This window comes from Juglans microcarpa x Juglans regia, chromosome 2D (assembly GCF_004785595.1).
Source record: "Juglans microcarpa x Juglans regia isolate MS1-56 chromosome 2D, Jm3101_v1.0, whole genome shotgun sequence".
In the NCBI taxonomy this organism is placed as follows: Eukaryota; Viridiplantae; Streptophyta; class Magnoliopsida; order Fagales; family Juglandaceae; genus Juglans; species Juglans microcarpa x Juglans regia.
In genome coordinates this window covers 6,970,462-6,996,438 of record NC_054596.1, presented here as the reverse complement: position 1 = coordinate 6,996,438, position 25,977 = coordinate 6,970,462, and the positions used below count along the sequence as shown (strand labels likewise).

The following is a 25,977-nucleotide window of genomic DNA, read 5'->3' as shown; positions in this document are numbered from 1 at the left end:
ATTATTTAATATTCATTAATCATATATAAAGTGTTAACGAGATCACTTATATGACGTTTGGATAGTGAATTGAGATGATATGAGTTGAGATAAAAGTTGAATAAAATATTGTTAGAATATTATTTTTTAATATTATTATTGTTTTGGAAATTGAAAAAATTTAATTGTTTATTATATTTTGTGTGAAAATTTTAAAAAGTTGTAATAATGAGATAAAATACTTTCACTATCCAAACGGGATAATTTTTTGAATTAATATTAATTTTACTACTTTAATTAATTTTTTTGTAAAAAAAAATATTCATAGACCGAATCGGACCAAATGGACTGACTGGACCAATAACTAATGATCCGGTCCGGCAAAAATGATAGACCAAATTTTTCTATCCATGACCTCTCTCTAACCAAACTGGACCAATTACATTCTTAGAAAAGTATGTACACTCATTTTGAAAAATAAAATGAATAAATATGAAATCTATATAAAAAATTAATTTTTAATAATAAATTTACTTATTTTTTTTAGACGAGTGTATAATACTTACACAGCTGATACTATATCTAGCATTAGTTCCTTTTTTTTTTTTTTTTTTTTTTTTTTTTTGGGCTACGGCAAAGTGTGAAACCAACGCTGGACAATGAGCTATTTGATTTCATTTTAGTGTCTAGTGGGTAGGATGAAAGGCATGCTAAACGAATGATTTGGTATCACGTCCGCAGAAAATAACCAACCATTTGATTCTAGGGATGTCAGCATCAAGTCCACAAGAAAGTACACATGAAAGTACGTGATTTCACGAGTCTTTACACAACATTCCTCGCAAAACATTTCTCGTATTATCATTATCATTTTTTAAAATTTTTATATAAAATATAATAAATAATTTAACCTTTTTAAATTTTAAAATAATAATAATATTCTAATAATATTTTACTCAACTTTCAACTTTTATCTCAATTTACTATTCCAAATGACACCTTAATATATCGTATGTGAACGAGTTGGAACACCTATATTTCAAAGAGAAATGATATTCATCAACTGCACTCTCCGTACACTCAACGTGATGTTTTTTTTTTTAACACGGTGTGCTGCAGCTACGGCTGCTGATGTAAATAATTTTTCTATTTCGAATACCAAATCCAAGAACTCCAGTAAATTTAAGAAATGAACTTTTTACATTATGTATTTCCAAAACTTCAAAATTGCAACAAATTTACTTCTAATGTCACCAGAGTTTCTCAATTCCACTTTTCCCTCACAATTCTATTAAACTGGGGGCATTTCTTGAGATATCTCTCTATCTCTCTCCCCACCAAAAATAAAAAAAACAAATTTAAAAGGTAAGAGAAGGGGGAGCACCGAAAGCATACATCATTTTTTCTTTTTTTCTTTTAATAATGGGAGAGTTGACAAAGCTCTAGTCAGGCTTGGTCTGTAGGAATACTTCCAAGAAAGTTGGGTTCCTCTGTCTTTTGACGCTTGGCACCACGCTCTTCACCATCTTCTTCGTGGTTAATCGTAGCATTCAATGCCTGAGGACCCAAAAGAGAGACGTGCTTGCTGGTAATTTGACGACCTGCTCTCAGCTTTGGGCCCCAATGTCTTTCAGGGTTGGGAAGGAAGCGTGTGACCTTCTTGGCTTGTGCTTTGCTAAGAGAAGCAACAGCCCGAGCAAAATTAGCCTGTCCAAGAGAGAGGGAGGGAGATTTTCTGTGACTAAAAGTTCACGGACATGCGCAACACTCATAACAGGTATATGTATTTTAAATGTAGTCTAAAGGTAAATAAGTGAATCAGATGCCATTAGCAATAGAAAATAAGAAAATAAGTATAAGATAAATAACTGCAACTTGGAAGGTGTCGCTTACTTGAAGAACTGGTTCCTTAGCAAGTATCACACTTCCTGGCAGATCTGGTGGTTGAGCTTTAACTGGATGATTTTTTACCTGGAAAGCAAAGGAAACCACGTAGTCAATACATCCAATATCGTCATTTCAGAAATGCTCATATTAACACACTATTTAGAATAAATAATATCAAGAAATTTCTAGTGCAGCTTAAGTCTAAAATCTATTCAAGCAAATGACCCGAGAACACGAAATTCAGTCACTTTAACTGCTTCGAGAATTCATATACAAAATCAGAAGAAACAAAAACTAAAGTACATGGACCTAAATAAATGGATGTCTCACAGACCGTATGCATGCTTTAAAAGATAAGACAGTGAAAGTGAAGTCTTACCCAGCAGCGCATTATGTCCCAAATGACATCCATGGGAGCATCTGATTTCAGCCCCAATGGATTCACATGAGTTCCAGATATACGATATCCAGCATTGATCACAGCTGAACGGAATATTACTGCTGATGGAGAGGTGCATTTAAGCGTGGCACATAGGTTGTGCAGACTCAGAAATAGAGGAACATCAGGCAGTTCCTACAGAAAGTATGCCCATGGAATTAGAATTTATATATATGTATGATGGCTGTCATAATTAACAGGAGATCATCAAATGAAAAGTTCTCCAACACCACCCATAAGTAGCACTCTCTGACACAATCTAAATATCCAATTTCCTAGTATTCTGCGACAAACTGAGCAAAATTAAATATCCAAGGAAACTATATTGAACTTTAAGGGGGGGACCTTCCACACATTCGTTAAGGATATTTTAAAAAACAAAAAATGTGAAGTGTCTTTGGATGAGGCATATTAGATGTGGTTCAAACTAGACACCAATCTCTTTTATAATTTGAGAATAACCAGCCAGTCACTTGAATAAATAACAGAAAAGATATGACAAGTGGATAAAGAAAATAACACACCTCTGATATTGTTGTCAATACAGCAGAGATACGATCATAAGCAGGATACCTATCCTTTATAGATTTCACATCTGAAAGTATGGAAGTTACCCATTCTTGATCATGGATTGGAGCAGACCATATAGGCCCACCCATGTTAAACTTCTTCCCACAGTCACTACACTCGTGAGGAGCAGCAGGACCAAACCCAGGCAGATGTCTTACGCTGTTATTCTAAGAGGAAAGGGGAAAACAAAAGGATGAGATCAGAGCATTGTCAAAATTTTGGACAGAAAGGAATGCCCGTTACTTTGAAGATAAGGAATGCACAATGACCGAGTCGAAGAATTTTTTTCTCCACACTATAATGTGTTGGTTTTCCACTATTGTATTGCACGGGGACAATGTTTAGGATTTCTTGTCTTTAATTTATCGTTTTTAGAATGTATTTAGGAGTATTTATGTATACTTCCTGTGTACAAGGGTTATGCATATTTCATTCATATATATAATATCTATCTTTTACTGATAAAAAAAAAAAAAAAAGCATTGTCAAAATTTTGAACTGAGTGAAAAAAAGCAATATAATCTGAAGATTTGTTCAAGCACTCAAACGTTATCATCTTAGATTATTTTCATTAATATATAGACAAATGTGGTTTTAAGCTACACCCATGTCAACAAAAAATTACTGGCACCGATATCATATGAAATCAAGATGTGAGCACCTTGGAAACTGTCCTCCCGATAGGCTGAAGATGAAAAGAATCACAACCAGTGCACTGATAAACATATGAAAGCTTAAGGGGAGTATTTTTCATTGCACTTGCAGAACTGCAGCAAATAAGGTCAGCTCTAAGTCAATAGAAGCATCATCTTATCCTAGTAATTATAACACAAAGTGATACAAGCTATTATTGAATTCATTCAAAGTAGGTTGGCCACATACGTGTAAATGCGAACAAAAACCCGGACATAAAAGTTCATCTTAACAGATAGCACAGGAACAATGTACCGCTTGTACCGATTTGCATGGCTCTGCAATTTAAAGAAAAAAAAGGAAAAAAACATAAACACATGCATAAGATTTGTCTGTGCAATAACAAGTAAATTTATTTTTATATAAAAATTATTTCCCTGCTGTAAATGATTCTCAGCATGAGATGAGTGACAACACGGGCTCGAATGGAGGGGGCATGACATCCTAATAGACCATTACTGGAAATGAGATGAGTGACAGTAAGAATCATTACCAGAGCCACAAGCCACAAGTCAAACAAAAACAGAAGCCTAAAGAAAAGTAATGATGGCAATGCTAAACACTAAAGACTTGATTAGAATACCATTCCAGGAACTTTCATAATCTTAAGAGATTTGAAGTTAGAATAAAAACTGTTCAAACCATTACAAGAAAAATTCTCATCCCATAGATATTCTCTTGGCAGAACTCAAGTCTAACATATTATGGTTGAAATCTCAGCATTTTCAAACAGATGATCATGATGATCACAAGAGTTGAACCATATAGCAGAAGCAATTAGTTATGAAGAAGTGAAGTGCATTTACATTTAAGGGAAGGCGAGGAATAACAGTATAGCAGATGGAACAGCACTTATTAAGCATAAAGTGAGCAAGGTTTTCATGAATACCAAGAGATTAGCCCACAAATTTGTTGTACAACTCATACAGCCCACAAATTTGTCAGTTTTAAAAAACATTTAAGCAAATATGTTGAGACAATAACATATCAGTTCTCTTAGTTTCTGGTCCAAAATTGAAAGAAAGAGACGCAAGAAAAAAGAATTAATTTTCTCAACATTGTCTATATTCTTTTCAAGGGAATGGCAATACCTCAATGCAGGCAAGAAGAATCCTCAAAGCCATTTCGTGGCAGTATTTCCCTCTCAATGGATAGGAACCATATCTAATATCACAAAAAGTTGGTAAATCCTAAGCCTACTAATCCAAATCCATTGTTCAACTAAAGGTGAGACAAGTACAAAATCTTACTTGGAATAGCAAACCTCCCCACTACTCCCACATAGTACTGCCATATCGGTTGCAGTACACATTAGCATGCCCCCATCAACAACTGATTGAACTGCAGAATCCAAGAACACAGACGGTGCACCATAGGGATCAAGATCAACCTGAAATACAGATAGCAATAAAGACTATGAGTACTGGCTCATTGTGAAATGTTGATAAAGATGAAGCCAAGTCTCAATTCAATAACATCATAACAAGAAATATGGCTGATAAGCGAATTCCGGGAGAATATTCAGAAAAACCTTAGATTCATAAAGGAAAATTATAGCTTCTACGTACCACGTCAAATTCTTTTGGATGGGTGAGCATAAATACACGAGCATCAGTAAGATGTGCTTCCACCTTTGAACAAGCTACTGAGCCATTGAACTTAATATTTCTCTTGCAAGATTCAATAGATACTGAAAGAACAAATAATTACAACAAGAATTACGATGCCAAGCTTCATTTAAGCAAAATCATGCACATACATGATATAGCAGCAGAACCATCAGAAGGGAGGTGGGACAACATGCAATATTCAAATAAATGTTTGTGTACATAAACAGGTATTCTATCCTACCCAGTTCTTTCAGCCTAGTCACTAGAGTCCACAAATGTATGTGCTTTCAGGTCTACAAATAACCAGGGTCTTTTCCAGAAAAATTAGCATTATATGAGGATACACACCTTTATCATTGTCTAGTGCCACAACTTGGCCTATCCCTTCTACTTCACGAGCATATCTAAGAGATCTCAAACCAGAAGCTGCCAAGGCCTATATAGTCACAAGAAAAGCATTTACATGAATTACTTATAACGTTGAAAGTTATAAAAACGTGTCTTCCTGACAAACTTTTCAAACTGAGTGAACAAAAGTCATTAAAAATTTGAACTGGAAATCAATCACAGAAGATCATAGAAACACCTCAAGAACTCTTGGTGGCTTCATTTCCCCGTGTCGTTTTCCTTCAGGGGTCTTGACCGATTCTTTTGAAACACTGCATGGTTCATCCTGAGATATCTCTTCGGGCACTTCACATTCCCCATTAGGTTTTTCATCGTTCATTACATCATTATCAGCTGCCACTTCTCCAGAAGCTTCAGAGGAATCCTTCTCAGGAGCCTTTTGTGTGGCCTTTGTTCTTTTCAACAAAATAGCTTCCTGCTCCTGTTTTCGCTTGAATATAAATGTCCTCAGGACAGCAATTGACATATCTCTGTTGTCAACCTGATAAACGATTGTGAAATAATTAGAATCCTGTAATTGTACATACCATGTAGTATATGATGTCTGAATACTTTAACGCCGCAAAATGGTATTTATGGTGACGACTGGAAAATGAACACACTAGGATATAGTTCGAAACAGATATTGTGGTTGGGTTGTAACTAATTCAGTATTAAGGAAAACAAGATGGGTTACAAATAAATAAAATAAAATTTTGAAAATCAACATGAGGATGGACTTCCCAGAGAGTATCATTCCAGGTGACACTTCATAGATTGGAATTATGTGCCGTTAAAAGAAATTGGTTGTTTAAGTTTGAGACCAGCATTATCCAATCTCACGTAGCAAGGATATACTCAAATGCTGATCTGTTGTAATCCCCACTGCAGCATAGATACATATTAGCTTATGTAAGTTTGACACTTCCAATAGCATATTACAAGGCAATCTATGCCCATAAATTTTGTCCCGGACTGAATTTCTGCTGAACTCCATAACAGTTTCTCATTTCAAAACCAGAAGGTCCTCTTTTCTGTTAACATAATTCTCAAAACCTCGGTGAATAACCAATTGGGCGTCAATTCAGATTTTAAAACATTAAAGGTTTAAACCCCGCCACTGGCATTCTTTCAGGGTGAAGATTTTAATTGAGTTGGTTCGTCTAAACTCAATATTCAAAATTTCTTTTTTCTACAAAATTATCAGCAACCAAACACCTCTCTGCAACAACTAACAATAACCCATCACAGTCCCAAGTCAGAATCCCATATCAAACACAACACCCACAAAAACATAATCAAAAACCCCAACACACAACACAAAACCACATAATAAGAAGGTTTCGGCACCTGGGATGGGTTGTAGAAGACTTCATTTTTGCGCATGAGAATCTCAGCCTCTCCCTCTTTGATGATAGCGTAATCATTGAGATCCACCGACATTGTTCCTCCTCCTCCACCTCCAGTTTCGTGCATATCGATTTTCTTCTGCTCCTCTTCTTGTACCTGTTACTGCTTATGTTTAGCAGAGAAGGAACACAGAGACCGTAAGAGTGGGAGACTGAGGCGTATTATTCTGGTTTTGATTTTTAAGGTTTTGCTGCTGGAGTTTGAGAGGTCGGAGATGAAAGCGATACAAGAAACGGAGGCGCTTTTATATGTAACTTACGTGGAAACCCTATGGCGTGGCTGCTACCCCAAGGGGCCTTTCCTATTCATTCAAAGATTTCATTCTCTCTCTTCTTCTTTCTTTTTTAACTAATTATTATTATTTTCTAAAAAAAATAATATTATAGACCATACTCATATCTTATTTTAATCAATAATTTATATTCTAAAATATTAATAATATAAAAATTTCTCACAAATATTACTTACCCAAAATAAAATCTCAGAAAATCTACCCACGAAGTATATCAATATACATCATTGACATCAACATATGGTGATACCTCGACAAAATACCACTTATTGCATTTATTTTATGACTTGATTTGAAATCAATAGTCTTGTGAGGAAAATCTAATAATAATCACATGGAAATAAATAAACTGACATAATTTAATATGATCTATTAGATTGTAAATGCTTTTTTTACTGCAAAATAAATTTGATATATTACATTAAAATATATCTGTCTATAAATTTATTTTTATGAAATTTTTTTTATAGATCTTACCCAATGTTCAATGAAAATTATCAAGATGCGAAGGAAATGGTAGCGTGTCTAGACCATTATCTCACGAGTTCCATCATGTCAAGATAATTTGGAAAGAATCCATCCCATTTCACATATGTTCGCATTAGAGCTCTATACCTCTCTTGCCTTCTCCCCCTTACCCATGTACATAAGATTTTTATCCTGGTTTGTTTATTTTCTTTTCCACTAGCTTGAATTGGTTCAATATATCGCCTTCAGAGGTTGCTGGACTCACACGTTGCCCTTTGCAATTCTTTAACCGTCTATTCTTTGATTCCACGAATTAGAACCATTGCGAAAGCGTAGCAATAAATTATCCATTAATGGCTCTTATTTTGGTTTGACCAAGAAATAATTGTTTCTTCCCTGCAAACATAGAAAGGTTACAATAATATCTACAAAAGAAGTACTGCTTGCAAAATTGAAATGGACCTCTTGCTCAACCAAAGGGCAGATAACGAAAGAAAAATGATGATCCCTGTGTTCCTGTTCAGGTATACATTGATTTAGATGAGAAAATAATAGTCCCAAAAGAAGTCATTTCGATTCTGTAATGATTATTTTAGATTTAGTTCCATTGATAATTTACAAGGTAAAATCAATAATAAAAAAAAAAGGAAAAATAAAGAAAAATAAAAAAACAGAGAATGCAAAAGAGAAATAGCTAACAAGTCCATGCGGACACTGCAAAAAGAGGCCGCTCATGCCAACAAATCATCATGCAAGCTTTATCGTTCATAATCTTATAACCATCCCTGCCATAGGCCTCTACCATCTGCTTTGCGTCCACCATCGCATCACTCCACAGCCGCACCGGCTTCAACCCAGCTCGACCGAACCTAACCATCCACCTCGCGTATCTTTCATGCCTTTCCTCCCTTTCCATGCCCTCACACGCCACAATCTCTTCAATCTCTCTTCCAAACATCTCCTCTGCTGCAAGTCTCTCCTCGCTGGAAACAGACCCATAATTCACATCCAGAGAGTCAAAGATGGCACTGTAGTAGTGCAATCCCTCCACGAACCTATCCACTAAACGGTTTAGATTATGGTCAGCTTCTTGTTCAACTAATAGAAACACTTTAGGTGACATTGACCGAACCATTGCTAGGAATTCTGCCATTTGCTTGCAATCCTTCATTCCATTGCCTTTGCTACCCCCAAACCCAAAATGGGCATCTACTCGATCATCCTCTGCCAACAAGACATGAAGACTTAGAATTGAGACCATTGCCAATGCTTCTCCCGACCTTATCTTAAGCATATCTGTGGTCAGGTCTCTTAGGCTGACATTTAGAGGGTTGAATTGGAAGGGCATGCCTAGGCTTTCTGCCTCTTTTACAAGCCTTGTCCCCAAGTTCTGTAGAACTACTTTGTTGCTGTTTACACAAGTGATTCTCAGGTAAGGAGGACCATGGTCCATAAGTTTGAAGCTCCGCATAAATGGGACCCATAATTTGGGGTCACCCGAGCCCAAATCCACAATATGAATCACACGCTCCTCTGACATGGCTTGGACCAAGGTCCGGGCTATGATGGCATACGCAAAACCGAGGTAAGGGAAAGCCTGTGAGAAGAATGCACAGGCTCTGTCCCCTTCGGTACTTTTAGATCGTTGAATATGGCTCAAGGCCTTATAAAGGCCAGGCCAGCGCTTGACGAGACGACTTGCTAGGGCATAAGCGAACCGGGCCGCCAGCCGCTGCATGGGATCACCGGAAACTGAGGCGAGCAGCGATATCTGGCGGAGACATGCGTCGGCATGGTGGAGGTTGCCGGACGAGGTATGATTAGCACACGTCAAGAGTAGTTGAATGAGTTGTATGCCTCTTTCTTCCGGCTTCAAGGCTTCAACGGGGACTGGGCCAGCCGACGACGCTGGCAATGTCAGGGAAAGATTTACGTCCAGCTTTGACGAAGGAGATGTTGAACTCATCTGGCCTGTGAGACCCAGCTAGCTAGCTAGAGCTAATTGCTTTAATTTGTTGTATAAACTGGTAAGGGATCGAAGATGTTGGGTGATGCTTTAAAACTTGTAGGGAATCATCTTTGGGAGGAGTAGGTTAGAGTACAATGAGAGGTTTGCTCTTGGAAGTATGTTAAGAGCTCCAAATGAATGAGTACAAGAACGTGAAGTTTTTCCAAACAACAAATTAAAATCATGAGTTCATTGACTTTGATGGGTTCTTCCAAGTCAATGAAACAAGGGATTTGATTCTCGAGCTTCCATGAAGAACATCTTTTGGTGTACTATGGCTCTGAATACTGCGACCTTATAATTTATTATCTAACATGCAAATATTGTACATGTGGAGTTGAATTAACATGCTTAAGGACACATGTCGTGACTTTGTTTGATCCTCACATGATGACGCAATTATAAACGTCGGTAGATAGATTATAGAATGATTCTTGATCCAAAATGAAAAATCCAAGAGTTGAAATCAATGAATCTTAAAACTCTAATATAATTAATGTAAAAAAATGCAACTTGGGTCGATCGATGACATGTGGTTTTGCAGCTAGCAGCATTAATACTAGGTTTTCCTGCATATATATAATATATATATATTATATATATATATATATATATATATATATATATATATATATATTGCATGTTCCCCAGTACTCTCACAGCGAAGAAGACGACCCTCTCAACGATCAAAGGCCAATATTGCTCACGATTAGAGTTTGGCAGTGGTGTCCATCTCACTTGTCATCACCCAAACTTTTTCGTATGCATGTGTGAATGTGTGCCTTTGCTTGCGTGTGACGTGGAACTCATCGACATACAACTCCAAGAACAAAAGTTTAGAACGGCAATAACAACAAGCAAATAAGACTAATCTAGGAATTCCACTCATACAATAGAGAAAAAATTCAAACACGCAGATTATCATTTTTTCCCCTTTTCTTGCAAATGTCTGTCTAACTTTTTTAATTTGTTGAGTGGACTCTTGCCTAAACATTTCCCAGAAAAAAACAAAAGAAAATGATTTTCAAACGTTTCCATAAATTAGTTATCCAAAAAACCAATTAAATCGAGGGATCTTTATCATTCATGTCATTCACACGATAGGATAATAACCTTTTGATATTAATGTTTATGATATTGAACAACAGGAAATTAATTAATATGAATATAAGACGCATCCATTTCCTGGATTTGATCTCCTTAATTGTACGCGTACTTGTTCGTAATGCTATAATAAGTACTAGAAACGTACAATGCCTAGCTAGCTGATCCTAGCTAGAAACTCACCATGAACAACGATGAATTGAAACAAAATCAAAGGTCTTTTCATGATCATGATGATGAGTTGATCATGATGGGCGTGCCGTGCCGCCCACCCACAATAAATATATATCGTTGCAGCTTGTCTCTTGGCATGGGGAGAATTGAGATGCTTTGAACCTGGCCATCATGACAACAATATGGTCAGGCATTAGAAGCCAGAGCTATACACATCATTGCGTCCCGCATTGGATTAATAACTCGTCATATCAATTATTTATACATTGTATATATATAGTACTATACCTAATTCATCTTATTCTTCCACCATGACAATTAATTAGTATATTAATTCATGACTATAAACTTATAAGACCTTTTGTTATTTTCGTCAACTCCTTCCAGAATTAAGAAAACCAAAAACTAAAGATAAAAATTTCTAACGGTGGACAACCCAAAGTACCTGCAAATTATAATAATATATATAGGCCGCGAGGGCCCCGACTTGATCGATCGATCGGAGCCAACGGAAATAAAAATAAATAAAATTCAAAACCATTTTCCTCTCTTTTTCTTCTTCTTCTTCTTTCTCCCGACTTGTGTTTTCATATATCATTTCGTCTAAAATTCTAGACATAAACCTCACACTCTCATATATCACTTAAAAATATATGATTTTACTTACCACTTAATAAAATCACATGTTTTAAAATGGTGTGTAGGAATGTGAAGATTCTATGTAACAGACTCAAAAATTTGTTTGATCAATCAAATTGCTTAAAATCCTTACATTTTTTTTATTTATTTCTTCTCTTGACTCGAATAGCAATAATTCACCAAAAGCCGCTCTTTGCTCCCCATTTTCTGAAAAGTAATGCTACGTATATTCGTAGAGTGTGCAAGTATCGTACGTATAGTTACTTTGAAAAAGAGTGTGGTCTACTATTAAAAAAATTAATTTCCTTTTCATGTGGGTTTTATATTTATTCAATTTTTCTAAAATAATTATGCAGTACTTATACATTCATAATTGCAACTAATCATTACTTTTTTCGGAAAGCATAATTAGCGATCCATGCATGTAGGTGCACGCTTATTTATTGGTTCATCCCATGGTTAGGTCAATGGGCTGAAGAAATAAATGTTGGGGCTCGAAGTGCATGGCTAGCAAAAGGGAGACCAAATTACAGGCCAGTTATAGAGCTAAAAGCCTGGAAGGAACTTTCCATGGAATGGAATTAATAATACTATGCACGGAATATGGGCCAGTGAAATTACCCAAAAATGTATTCGGGCCCGGATGCTTGCAGTTTTATTCAGTCACAACTAGCACAATTTATAACCCCTTTTCTCAGTTTCTAGTACTCTCTTTTCGCTTTGTTGGTAGGAGCGTCATTTAAACGGTGAATACTTGGGATCATGTCCGTGAAGATATAAGACAAATTCAATCAATTAATCATCTAGAAGAATTACGACATCATATATATAATACCTTATTGTTCTCATGTTGGGAGTCTCACCTCGAAGATGCGGTTAGAACATGATGTTTCCTTTGTCAAGACCCTTCATAAATCTCCTCAAATAGATACGATACAAATGTATGGTTCCCAATTTCTGAAGCAAAGCCTCACTTAATGACCACTGATTAAACAATATCAGAAAAAAGAGGATTGGAGGAAGATCGATCGAGCAACACATGACCAAGCAAGCCTTGCCACACATAAACAAATCCCACCCAAAGACTCCAATTTTATAAGCAGCATTAGTACTCTAATAAAAGCTAGCTCTTCGTCTCCTTCTTGGTAGAATTAGATCGAAATCACCATGATCTTTGAAACTTTACAAGATCATGAAAAAGTCTCCCTCACTATCTTTTGCGTTCCGATTACCTTTATATTTAAAAACGAGTTTTTGTTGCTATCAATACCTATATATAGGCAATACAGGAATAAGAAAATCCGGTTTAAGCAGTAGTTTAGCATTGCCTAACATTCCAAATAGATATCATGTGCTACATACATAAGCATAGATTGCTACGTGACTCATGTCTCCTACAACTTTCTTTGTGCATATAGATACCCCTGTTACCCTAAATCATGACATGATCTCCCAGAACTTTCTTTGTGTTAAAGAATACATCATGTAGATCATTACCATTAAACAAACTCAAAACCGTACTGCAATTAAGGATTGCGTATGTCAACAAATGTTACACAAATATAGCTGGATCATGCTTTCTTAAATCTAATGATCAAATAGTTCAAGTCCAGATACGGAACTTCTGGCCCTGCTTTCAAAAGAATATTGGTATTGACTACGTCATGTACGATCTCTGGGATTTAGAGAGGACCAAGCTGTACCGTTCTAATTGGCTACAAGAAATCCGGCTGGTTAAAGATAGGAACCCTTGCGTTCGAGTTAGGGGGTAAAGGGTCCCTATCGTAATAAAGAATTCTGGTAAAAATTCGATGCAAGATTTTGGTGCTGGGGAGATGATCACCAAGTTAATGAATAAAAAAGTAAAAGTGACTGTTGAGGGTGATATATAAGCTAATAATTTGGGGACGAATATATGTCATAGAATTTAGAAACAGCGTATATTAATGAAGTGAAAGTGAAATTATGACAACGATGATGATGGGTCGGGGTTTGCCAGAACAAGGGTGGAGGAAGGGTCCTTGGACTCATGAAGAGGATAAATTGCTTAGTGAATATGTAAGCTTACATGGGGAGGGAAGATGGAGCTCTGTGGCGAGAGCCGCAGGTAAATGCAGTTACTGTTGCTACATATATATATTAGGGATAAGTGGAGAGGAAAAAAAACAATTGAGTGGAGCTGCGATAACTGTTGTTATCCATTTACATGGAGGGAAGAACTTCAAATTCTTTGAGCTTCTCTTTCCATAAGTTGGTTTTTGGCTGTGCATGGACTGATCAGTCCATTGTTAGATATGCTTGCAGGTTTTCAGTTGATATCATCAGCATAGTTTGATGATTTTTCCAGCTTCCTTTTTTTCTTTTGGTATTTTGCAGGTCTGAACAGGAGTGGCAAGAGCTGCAGGCTAAGGTGGGTGAATTATCTCAGGCCTGGTCTCAAGAGGGGCCAATTAACACCTCAAGAGGAAGGCATCATTATTGAGCTGCATGGTCTATGGGGTAACAAGTAATTAATGTCTCTCTCCCTCCCTCTGATCTTTCTCCCTCCCTCCCTCTCTCTCTCTCTCACATATGTCAATTTGCCTATTTTATGCAAATGCAGGTGGTCAACTATTGCTAGATACTTGCCCGGGAGAACAGACAACGAGATCAAGAACTACTGGAGAACCCATTTCAAGAAAGAAAAATCCTCTCAGAAGTATGAAAAGCGCAAACAGCAACTGATGAAACAACGAGAACAACAGGAACAGCAACAACTAGAGCAGCACAAGCAGCAGCCGCAAGAACAAGACATGATGGAAAATATCCTAGCTCTTGCAGAGACCAGCACCCAGAAAATTACTGAAGCTCAAGCAAGGCAAGAGATGCAGGCTCTCACGTACCTGACATCGGAGCACCATTATTTGCCTGTAATGTATCAAGATCATGATGCATCCTTGTCGGACACAGCGGGATCAGACGACGATGGGCTATGGGGTGGGCTGTGGAACCTGTAAGATCATAATACTGGTGCATGGAATAGACAAGGCTGTGCATCAAACTAACAATGGAAGCTGAAGATACGGGTGATTAATTCGAATAACATAGCCATGCAAGATGGAGCTACGGTTTTCTCTTAGGAGGGAGGGGTGCATTTTCTGGGAAGGCTAGCTGAGTAAACATATATAAGAGATTGTTAATCCGGTCTCTCTGGCAGTCTAATATATTGTAGCTATATGAATAAAAGTCTTTCTTTTTTTTTAGATAAATGAAGTGAAACTCGTTTTTTACATGTAATAATATGATATAGAATCGAAATTATGAAAATGCAATTGGATCATTTGCCTTTGATGAGGAAAAAAAAAAAAAAAACAAATTTACTTAAAATTCCTATAATCTTTCGTATTTCCTTAATTTCGCCTTTCGGGCTCATGATTTTCTTTTCTGCTCTTACTTTGGAAGTTTTGATACGTCTACGTATAGATCAAGTGTTTCCTCCACCGAATTTCGCACGCCTTACATGCATGACTTTAATGGAGGAGGAATTATTAATTTCTAACCAAGTTTAATGCAGAAGTAAATGGCAGAGACAGGCATAACAACAGTCCAGTCCATTCAATATCATGTTCTGTTTTCTATATATGTACAGGAAATACTTCGTAAAGATACATGACAACCCTCTATATATACCGAATGCCATGTGTGTGTGCATATATTTGCAGATCATTAAAATATTGAGAGATTTGATTAGGAATTTACTGTTTCGTATGAACAATACGGAAAACCATTCACTTATATAAATCGCTAGCACTCAAACTTGCTTCTCAAATATATGTATGATTTTAATTAATATATAAGAAATATTATTTTATTATAATTTCCCATTTATATGCATGTGCATCTTTTAGAAACGTTAATTTATTGTCTTAATTTAAATATCTCACAAAAGCAATAATTATAAATAAGAAAAATCAGTTTAAACGAGTAGTAGTACTACTAATACTTGAGTATGAACTATATATATATATGAAGTAGTGGCTTAATTTGAAGGTTAATTTTGATTTATTTATAATTAAGCTAAACTACTGCTCTTCTACTTCACATCTTTTTACAATTACTACAAGTAGATCCCGAGAAAATGGAAAGAAAAAACCTAAAATAACAAAATAAAATATTAAGGTCTCGTTTGGATTCGAAGATGAGTTGTGAATAGTAGTGAGATTTCTGAGTTAAAGTTGATGAATAGTAATAAATAGTAGTGAGATGAGTTGAGATTGGTTGTGAATCTAAACCGGGCCTAAGTCGTCATGAGTAATGTATGTTATGTCCATTACTAACACCGATTCCTAATCATAATACCTATTCTTATTCATGAATTACTACTATTTTAAATATTTGGCATATACCAATTAAATTTTCATGTGATAGTAGTACTCCACATATACTGAGATATAGTGAGTACTGATAAGGGTAGGCAGTCCTATATTACTTAATTAGAATTGAGAACTTCTTGCTTTTTATAATAATGGTTTCATTAATGGTGCTTTAATTGAATCATTAACTAGTTTTTTTTTTTTGTAGTATTATATATAAAGTCATATGTGGCTTGGATCTCCATTGATGTGTTACAAATAGTATCATATCCTATCTCAACTAGAAGTGGCAGAACCATGAATTTGTTTTAGAGGGCCAAGCAAAGCTAAAAATATAATAAGATTTTTTTTGTACTATTTATATATAATTTTTCCTGCAAAAACATGATAGTAAAATCTAAAATAAAAATAAAATACATTTAATGCAAACTATATATAAAAAAAAATATATCATATGGCAAGAACATTAATAGATCATTGAAAAAACACAAAGACAATCCAACAAACATATCAAACAAAAAAATACAAAGTGTTTAAAATTGTAACTTACATTCTATTAAAGAAACCATCCGACTTCCATTTATTTTTAGTTGTAAGGAAAACGTGCCAATAAAAAATGTGGGATTTGAGTCAGTCCACCTAGGACAGACTGACCTGACAAGGTCATTATTAAGTGATATATTCTTTTTGGAATATATATAGACTCATATATGGTCCCTGAACTTCTTCAATTTGCAATGTGTATGTTTCGGTAAATGCTGATCTATGTGGCCTATTGTTAAGCTCCATATAATATGCTTTTATACGCTACAAAATCAAGGATTTATATATTAATGATAAGGCCAGCCCTGATCATGACCAATTCCTATATATATATATATATATATATATATATATATATATATATATACACAACATATTATATTTAAAAAAATGTTACAGAAACATTGCATGCCCCAACTTTCTAATTAACTATGCTACTTGCATACTGTGCAAAAGCCACGTGTAAACAAGCTATTACCATATAAAACGTACATTTAGCATTAATCTAGAAACTTCTTTCGATTATAAAAATAAAGCTAGAACATGATCTGCTGCCATAAACAACCCATAAAGCATGCAATTTAGCAGATTATATGATATATCCTTCTAATTAAAAGACCTTAAAAAAAAAACTGGGAATTAATATTGTTTAGATCAACAGATGGTACACACTTATTGGAGCAAATTAAGCCCTTTCGAGGAAATACCAACTCTTGCTCTTCTTTTTGCCGAATCAAGATTCTGCGCGTCATCGGTCCTAGCTGTGATTGACTGACTGTACTGTTGGCTTTGAGTGTTTTCCTTGTGGCATGGACTCGATCATCAACAGTTTTTGGGGGTGCGGGTATTATTTTAACTTGCAGTGGCGAAATACCGTACGATGTCTAGGACCAAGAAGACACACTTGTTCCATTCTAGTTGGCCATGGAAGTTTAAGCAATTTAAAACCAGGTGTACGTCTTTGTAACACTTGGTCTCAAACTAGAGGGAAGATGGTCGCTTTCTATAATAATAAAAAAAGAACTTGGGCAAATTAGTCTGGATTCAAAGATTTCTTCGATCGTGCTAGTAACACTGATTTGAAGGGTATATATAGAGCTAAGACATTGAGGACTCTTTGCCATGCATACAAACTGGAGACAGCCTGCAAAATTATTGAGATCGAGTGAAATATTAGCTTGGAAGATGGGGTGGGGAATTCCAGAACAAGGGTGGACGAAAGGTCCTTGGACTCCTGCAGAGGATAAATTGCTTAGTGACTATGCCAACTTGTACGGGGAGGGACGATGGACCAGTGTGGCCAAGTGTCCAGGTAAATACTGCCGTTGCACCATGTTATAAGAGGGGACAGAATCACACATAGAGAGAGAGAGAGAGAGAGAGAGAGAGAGAGAGAGAAGGGAATTTTCGATCAAGTAGAGCCAACTTTTAGTCTTTTTGTCCTATCTTTTGAGCTTCGTTTTGGCTATGTCTCTTATATATAGGACTAGGAGTCTGTGATGTTAGACCTTGTTCTTTATGTTTTTCCCATTTGTTCAAAAGTTCATTGTTGGATAATATTTTAGCATATGGAGTGCTAGAGAATAGGAGGCCATAAATATCCTTTCCGTCCCATAAAAATTGCATTCATATTGGACTGTTTTTATTTGTCTTATCAGGTTTGAATAGGAGTGGCAAGAGCTGCAGGCTAAGGTGGGTGAATTATCTCAAGCCTGGGCTCAAAAGAGGCCAATTAACACCCATAGAGGCTGGCATTGTTATTGAATTGCATGCTCTCTGGGGTAACAGGTAATGCATTCTCTCTATCCCTCTCTCCTTAATGTCTTACAAGTAATTTTGTTTCTCAATGCAACATACAGGTGGTCAACCATTGCAAGATACCTGCCTGGGAGAACGGACAATGAGATAAAAAACTACCTGAGAACCCATTTCAAGAAGAAAGACAGATCCCCTGAGAAGAAAGAAAAGGGTACTAAAGCAATAATCCCAAAACAAAAACAACCACCACAGACGCAGGAGCAGTTGCCACAAGAGAATGACATGATCAAAAGGGCGATATCCTGTGGAAACAGTACTCCAAGTGATCATCATGATCAGCAGATTACGACCGAATCACAGGGAGGAAAAGAGATGTTTTTCATGCACCACCCCACTAATTTGGAGGATCAATGCTTGCCTGTGACGTGTCAGGATGTGGCACCATGGTTGGATACAATCAGGGAAGACTTATGTGGTGGCCCGTGGAACCTAGACAATCATCCCATGGGCGGCATGGATATTGATCATCATGATCAAGCTACTGCTGCAGGTTTTTCTTGTGGCCGTGTGAATTCGATCGATTACTTCTACAATGAAGACTACATTTTCCTGGAAGGCCGATCGTGCATCTAACATGACATGATGCAGTTTTTATGAAGACTGATCTTTAAGTTTTTATTTCATGTTTTAGTGATTAGAAGCTGGGAGGCTTTGCCAAAACATAGTGTACAACTGGGTTGATTCCATTTCAAAGTAAAGAGCCATTTTTTTTTTCATAACATTCATGTGCACTTGCATTTGAGTTTGTTTTGATGTTTATGCCCATGTTACTGAACTCTCTGTCCCTACGAATACATTTGCTTCATGCTCATGCTTCATATAATCTATTAACACATTTAGAAGCAATATTAGATGATTTCCCGGGCAAGGTTGTGATCAGGAAAAGAGATCATGAACTTAGCCAAACAAATTTTGTAGGCCTTTTGTGCACGCCATAATCCCCTTGTATCAGGTGAAATCCCTTCGTTTTTATTCTAATACACAACAAATAGAAAATGAGTTATATTTACGGTCATAAAATGTGCAACACCGCACACTCTTTTGAAAAAAAGTGAATAAAGATGTGACTTACATGAAAAAATTAATTTTTTAATAATAAATTTCACTTTTTTTCTCAAAAAATGCATAATACTTGCACAATTTATGACTCTACTTAGCATTACTTAAAATAGAAAGTTAGGGTATGTCGTTTGGGGGGGGCGGGGGGGGTGTGTTTTGTTTTATAATTGTGATTTAGGATCATATTTTCCTATGATATTTCAAAAAACTGTCCATTTAGTGAAGGTTATACGCAATAAAATTGATGAGATTGATAAAGTCGAACTGGATCCACTGTTCCAATGGGCCTTCTTTTATGTAAGCCCAAATAGCACAAGAAGACAAAAAACAATTTGATGGCCCATGCAGGTCTCGAACCTGCGACCTTCGCGTTATTAGCACGACGCTCTAACCAGCTGAGCTAATAGGCCGCTTCGATATGTATAAAATGGATTTAAAAAATGAGGAAGTTTTGATAAGGTCGGAAGTGAAGTGGCAGAGAGCAGAGCAGAGCAGAGCAGCAGAGGCTACCAAGCAAGAGATGGAGAATATAACGGCAAGCGAACTGGCCGGATTTGGGGTTGGCACTCTGCTCGTATTCGTCACCATTGCTGCCCCAAGAATCGATGCCTTCATCTCTGCCTCCCAGCGCAGGTTAACTAACTTCTCAAGTATATCTTCTAGAATCTCATTATTTTCCTGTTTTTCTGTTCTTCCCTCTTTTCGAACCCATGGTTGTATATATTAAGGCACATGTCTCAGCACATGGTGCTCACACAGAACCTTCTGGAAGAATTACTCAACAACCAGATTCGGGTGCAGCAGGCTGTGGCCTAACAAACTCTGCACTATAATGGAATATTCTAGAAATACATTCTTCTGTTTTCTGATTGCCACCTTTTGGCTATTGTGATACATAAATATGCTATGATATTGTACATTGTATTGAAAAAGAGATATAAAGAATAAAGAGTTGCTGAAATACAAATGTCTTGCTTGAGACCTTTTATCAAACACTTTCTCTGCGTCTTTATGGTATCAGAGCTGTAAAAAGGACCCACGTCCATTTCTGCCGTAGCTCCTCACCATGGAAGCCGACAAATCAACCCCCACTGTAAGTCCCACCATTATCAATTCAGCTTCCCATTTCATCACCTTGAAGCTTTCCACAGACAATTATTTGCTATGGAAAGCTCAAATTCTTCCATTCCTCAAAGGCCATCAACTCTTTGGATATATTGATGGCTCGATTCCAATGCCTTCTCCAACTATAGATGGCAACAACAACCCTGATTACCCTAAATGGGTGTTGCAAGACCAACTCATAATTTCTGCCATAAGTTCTTCCTCACTGACATGGTCTTAGCATGGGTGCTTGAATGCACCACCTCCCGCGAGGTCTGGAATACTCTTCACAGTTTATTCTCGTCACAAACCTTAGCTTATATCATGCAAACTCAGTATCAGTTGATCACACTTAAGAAAGGTTCTGAATCCATAACCGAATACTTTCATAAAGCTAAGTCCCTTGCAGCGTCCCTTGGTGTAGCTGGCCAACCCCTCTCCTCTTCAGAGTTTATAATTTACCTTCTAGCTGGTTTAGGCACTGATTATGAATCAATTGTTACTTCTATCACCACTCGCCTAGAACCATTGTCTTCCTCACAAGTCTACAGCTATCTCCTTAATCATGAGTCACGGCTTGCTCATCAAACCCAGTCCCTGCTGTCGGGCAGCTCTCTTATGGCCCACACCACCACCTTCAAGCCGTCCCTTACTCCTTCCAATCGAGGTTGTGGTTGTAGCAGTGGTCGTAGTAGCCATTTCTCAAATTTCAGTTTCGGTTCTAACCAATCTACTCCTAGACCCGTTTGTCAAGTGTGTCAAAAATCTAGCCATACTGCTTTATCTTGCGACCATCGTTTTAATCAATCTTATCAAGCACCTGCACCACCATCTCTTATGGCTCACTATACAGCTCTTCCAACATCTATGCCCCACTCAAATCACTGGTTTCCAGACACGGCAGCTATGAACCATTTCACCTCAGATTTTTCAAACCTCAATTTGGACTCTGTTTCATACCAAGGCACTGATCAAGTCAGCATTGGAGATGGCTCCTCTCTCCCCATTCAACATACTGGAACTGCACAAATTCATACACCTAATGGCAAATTTCTTCTCCATAAACTTTTGCATGTTCCTTTAATTACTCATAATCTGTTGTCTGTTCGTCAATTTTGTTTAGTATATGACATAGAAGTGAAAATTGCTTTCACAAGATTTGTGTAAATTGAGAATCGGAATATTCTTATGGACAAGAATGTATATGGGGTTCGGTAAAAATTGTTTTATTTATTTATTTATTTTTTTAATGTTTGAGTCAATTTCGGTACGATATGGTATCAACCTCCTAATGTTGTGATTGGAATTAACTTTTGTATGTGGGGACTTGTATTGAACTAAGCTTAACTTGTTTTAAGTAATTTTATCTAGAATTTGCGATGGAAATTGTTTTCCCTTCAGTTTATAAAGCTTGTCAATTGGAAGAAGGCTTTTACTGGATATGGGTTAACATAGTTTACGTAATATGTAGTTGTGTATTCTGTTTTAATGTACATACTTTATTTTACTATGTGTCTTGTACACTTTAATGGTAATTGTAGTGCTAACTTTCTATAACTTCTTGGGTCTTGTTGCCCAAATAGATATGTTTTGGTTTTAGCATTTAGCGCGTCCCACCTGCGGTCTTATCTTCTCAAATCAAAATCAAATAAGTTTTTGCTTATTTTCTTTGCCTGCTCATGGCCTTCCTTCTGTCCTTGAGGATGCATGGAGGCTGGATTAGGAATTGTGCCTAACTTTATGGGGACAGTTGAATCAGCACAGAGTGCAATTTCCTCACACCCAGTGGTACAGCTTGGGGGCAAGGAGGCCCCACCCTCCCCCTTCCAACCCAGTCTAGCTTCGACCTTGCCTCCATAGAAAACTATTTCTTGTTTCATAAAAGACAAGATTGAGATTTTAAGGAGTGGTGAGTTCCTGTATAATGAAAGCTGAGACCTAAATTTATAGTTTTTGGTCTTTGTTTTTCATCTTAGTTCTTCTCCAACTTGAAGAGTGCAGAGGTTTTTTGTAGTTTGAGAGGTGATTGCCAAAATTGATATCTTGGGGAGTGATTGTAATTTAAGTGGTAGTTTGAAGATGATTTGTGTATTTTACCCTTTACTTTTTAAAAGCTTGAGGGAACTTCTCTCTAATTTTTATCCTTAAGTTGTATTCATCGAGATTTGGGCAAAAAAAATTTAGCTTTTATATGATGAGGAACTCCAGACTTTGCAAATGAAATATGCCTTTTACTTGTTTAAACCCAAACCTGCGTAATGTGTCCCCACCAACGAGATGCGGCTCCTAGAAACTGTTTGCACACAAGGGTTTGAATCTTAGACTTGTGGAGAGCATACCTTTAAAACCAAGGCCCTTATCACTTGAGCAAACCCCTAGGGGTTAAGTTTTCTGCGAAAACTTGATACACCATCATACTTTTGTTTTGTTGTAGTGGACTTACTTGTATTGCTTCAGTCCGTGTGTATGTGCGACAAGGTTGGGGGCGATGTGTGGTTTCCATGTGGTTTTGTGCCAACCTTTGTATCTTAAATCAACTTTGTTTCACTGTGGTCTGCTCTCTTCTTTGTTTGTTTACCTCTTTGAGTCCCCAAGGGCAGTATTTCTCAACCTTGGAACCTAGGCAGTTCTGTTGCTTTGCTGCTTGCCATCCTTTCTTCCGTGTTTCTTGGATCCTTAATTTCTTTTATTTACACAACTGATTTGTATGTGGTCCAACAACTATACAGATATAAATCTGAATGCAAAAACTGATACTGACTAAATTGCTTTATGAAGAACTCTCTAAGAAAAAGACACTGCTATTGCTGCATTCCAGTTAGTATGGGACTTCCCCCTTTATCTTTTGACCATGGTTTATTGGAATATAATGTTTCAAATTGTGAATAATCAATGATCGATGAGATGAAACGCTTCAATCTGTACCAGTTTTCAAGGTGATCCTACTGTTTTGGTTGAGCTTCTGTGCTTGCTTGTATTGTCCATACTTCACAAGTAATATATGCTACTTATAGGTGGAAAATCATCTGCAGTGGTAATTGTGTTGAAGGTATGATATTAGGTTAACCATATTTTCTCAGTTAGTCACTAGCGGTGGCCAGTTCTATATTAACCCAAGAACTGGCATTATTGTTTTTACTTAAGAAGCAGGGGACATCTCTCATTTGCAAGTTTCCTCATGATTGTTATGAAGACACATATAATACTAAGCTACCATTGTCAATGCATTTTCCACTTTTATGGGGTTCATCTACGATTAGATTTATGCAAACCTTCTGATATGTATATGATGTATATTCAACCTTGAATGTTCAGCTCTTTGGGCATGTGCAAGAGATGCGGCAATCTGAAGATGATAGCATGCACAAAATGTAAAGGAGTAGGAGTTGTCAGAGGTGGACCATTTGGGTTTAATCTTGACAATGAATTGTACCAATTGCTTGGAAGTGGTGGGTCAAAGGTGCAATCCATTGCCTGCACTAAATGTCAAGCCAGGGGCCATTTCTCCTGCCCCGATTGCTGCAAGATATAATCTGTTTGATTTTTCTCAGATCTTGTGAAAGCTTTCCTCTTTCACATTGTGCTCTCTTCCAAAGTTGATTAATTTCAAGATTTCCTTTTATAGTCATGTACTGGGAACTAATTGTATTGCATACATCTAATCAATGTAAAACATATTTTACATGTATCTACATAGAATGCCAGCTGTTTATGATGTCTGCCGAATGCATTGCCTGCTGCCCATATCCATTTGTAACCCCAACTAATCTTTTTGGACTATAGGCTTTATTTGGCTAAAGCTTTCCTTGGTTATTACATTCATTCTAGAATGTCAGAAACTTATGCTGCTTGGTCCTTCATTGCATCGACAAGCACAATCAAGATACAGCTAGTACCTACCATTTCCCATGATCTTGGCAAATCCTAATTGTGGAACATTAACCATTTCCAATGCTCATTATACAATGATTTGATTTGATAGGTTTAATTGGATCTGCACTCGAGCTTGGTAATTAACACTTGCCATAAAACTCTTAATACAGAATCAAGATATATAGGAGAATCCAAAGAACTTATCGGCATTACAGTTCTTGTTTGTTCAGATCGATCAGCTTGTAATAAGTAACAAATAAGTTACAGCCTTGATCACAATCTTTTATACCAACCTTATGAATCGCAGCCAAAAACTCTTGATTTTCCTTTCTGTGATATTTCTGGTGTTGCCTAGCCGGAATGTGTGTGTGTATTTATATATGTTTTTTTTAGCAATTGAACTTCATTCCCCGAGAGAGAGAGAGGGGGGGAAAGTAGAGGCTAGAATGAGCTTGAAACATGAGAAAGTGGGTATTATGCTCTATCAATCACTACTCCTAAGGTAAAATCTATGGAATTATGACTTCAAATATATACAAACACATCATTTTTTTTTTCAAGTTCTAATTAGTAATGCTGCCTCTAGTTTTGTTTATGGAACTGTTATGGGAGCGGACGAGAGAGTGGAGCATTTGGTTTAGATGCTCAGAAGAGAAGAGAGGAGCATAAATGCGTTGAAGCATGAGTCTCGCAGAAATATCCGGAGGGGCTTTGAGCGGTGCCAATGGCCATCTTTAGTGACTTTGTCTGTATTCACCGACATGATTGATAATTACGTTTGGGTTTGATTTGATATGTGCACTGTGCCCGCGACACTCATTTATGTTCTTCATCTCTTTTCCATCCCGCCACGGTGTTGACCTCTCTCTCTCTCTCTCTCTCTATTTACAATAATATCTTGCTTTATAGCTAATAAAGTTCTTCTGTATGATCATTATTACGTGGGGAAGGGGAAAAAAATCCAAAATACATATTATGTCCCCCAATTGAGTCGGGAGTTTGATTAGACAAATCCTTGGGAGAGAATCATGAGTTGGGAATATAAATTGTCTTCTTTTATCTCATTTTATTTAAATTTTTTTAATAATTTTCTTTTCAAATATAACTCAAATATAAATTTTTTTCAATTTTAAATCATCAATTTTTTCATCTAATCATTGCAATTTTACTAAATTTTAAATAAAATTAAAAAAATGATACAAAATTTTTAAATTCTAAAACAAAAGTTATATTAAAAAATTATATTCTAACAATATTTTAACTTTATAATAATTTTATTCTACTTTTTCTCTTACATTTTTAAAAATCTAATAAAATATCTTAACTCAAATCATTTTATTATTATTTATGAAATTTTCATCTCATCTCATTATATTTTCCAAACAAACTTTTAATTATTCTCCAATTTGTGAAAGAAAGATGTTTGAATCCCTCACCGGCAGGCCCCTTCTTTCTTTCTCTGACCTACCTTTACAAAAGTTGGCTTTAGGACTGTGTTTGTTTGGAGCTTCGATACGTAAAATATTGTAAATTATCTTTTCATAAATATTTTTCACAAAAACTGATCA

The 25,977-nt window shown here is 36.5% G+C and overlaps 5 protein-coding genes and 1 non-coding gene across 6 annotated transcripts; 3 read left to right on the top strand and 3 right to left on the bottom strand.

Annotated features, from left to right (window-relative positions):
• Nucleotides 1-1,160: 1,160 nt before the first annotated feature.
• On the bottom strand, nt 1,161-7,255 carry LOC121248222 (probable tRNA (guanine(26)-N(2))-dimethyltransferase 2). Its single transcript, XM_041146621.1, has 12 exons — nt 6,916-7,255; nt 5,765-6,067; nt 5,527-5,614; nt 5,137-5,258; nt 4,819-4,958; nt 4,660-4,732; nt 3,758-3,846; nt 3,537-3,642; nt 2,830-3,042; nt 2,246-2,440; nt 1,873-1,950; nt 1,161-1,686 (listed from the first exon to the last, which is right to left on the bottom strand). Exons 1-12 carry the CDS (start codon nt 7,039-7,041, stop codon nt 1,426-1,428), a joined length of 1,794 nt encoding a protein of 597 aa, XP_041002555.1. The 5' UTR covers nt 7,042-7,255; the 3' UTR covers nt 1,161-1,425.
• Nucleotides 7,256-8,261: 1,006 nt separating this feature from the next.
• Nucleotides 8,262-9,910, bottom strand: LOC121248221 (scarecrow-like protein 3). Its single transcript, XM_041146620.1, has one exon. The coding sequence runs from the start codon at nt 9,699-9,701 to the stop codon at nt 8,430-8,432; it is 1,272 nt and encodes a 423-aa protein (XP_041002554.1). The 5' UTR covers nt 9,702-9,910; the 3' UTR covers nt 8,262-8,429.
• A 3,724-nt stretch (nt 9,911-13,634) lies between these two features.
• LOC121248220 (MYB-like transcription factor EOBI) lies at nt 13,635-14,913 on the top strand. The gene is made up of 3 exons (XM_041146619.1): nt 13,635-13,767; nt 14,037-14,166; nt 14,263-14,913. Exons 1-3 carry the CDS (start codon nt 13,635-13,637, stop codon nt 14,654-14,656), a joined length of 657 nt encoding a protein of 218 aa, XP_041002553.1. The 3' UTR covers nt 14,657-14,913.
• Nucleotides 14,914-17,740: 2,827 nt separating this feature from the next.
• LOC121248540 (MYB-like transcription factor EOBII) lies at nt 17,741-19,158 on the top strand. The gene is made up of 3 exons (XM_041147022.1): nt 17,741-17,867; nt 18,175-18,343; nt 18,415-19,158. The coding sequence occupies exons 1-3, from the start codon at nt 17,741-17,743 to the stop codon at nt 18,944-18,946; spliced, it is 828 nt and encodes a 275-aa protein (XP_041002956.1). The 3' UTR covers nt 18,947-19,158.
• Nucleotides 19,159-19,768: 610 nt separating this feature from the next.
• Nucleotides 19,769-19,842, bottom strand: TRNAI-AAU. The gene has a single exon. It is a non-coding gene; the product is annotated as a tRNA-Ile (tRNA).
• A 51-nt stretch (nt 19,843-19,893) lies between these two features.
• LOC121248219 lies at nt 19,894-24,224 on the top strand. The gene is made up of 2 exons (XM_041146618.1): nt 19,894-20,065; nt 23,852-24,224. The coding sequence occupies exons 1-2, from the start codon at nt 19,953-19,955 to the stop codon at nt 24,066-24,068; spliced, it is 330 nt and encodes a 109-aa protein (XP_041002552.1). The 5' UTR covers nt 19,894-19,952; the 3' UTR covers nt 24,069-24,224.
• Nucleotides 24,225-25,977: the final 1,753 nt, after the last annotated feature.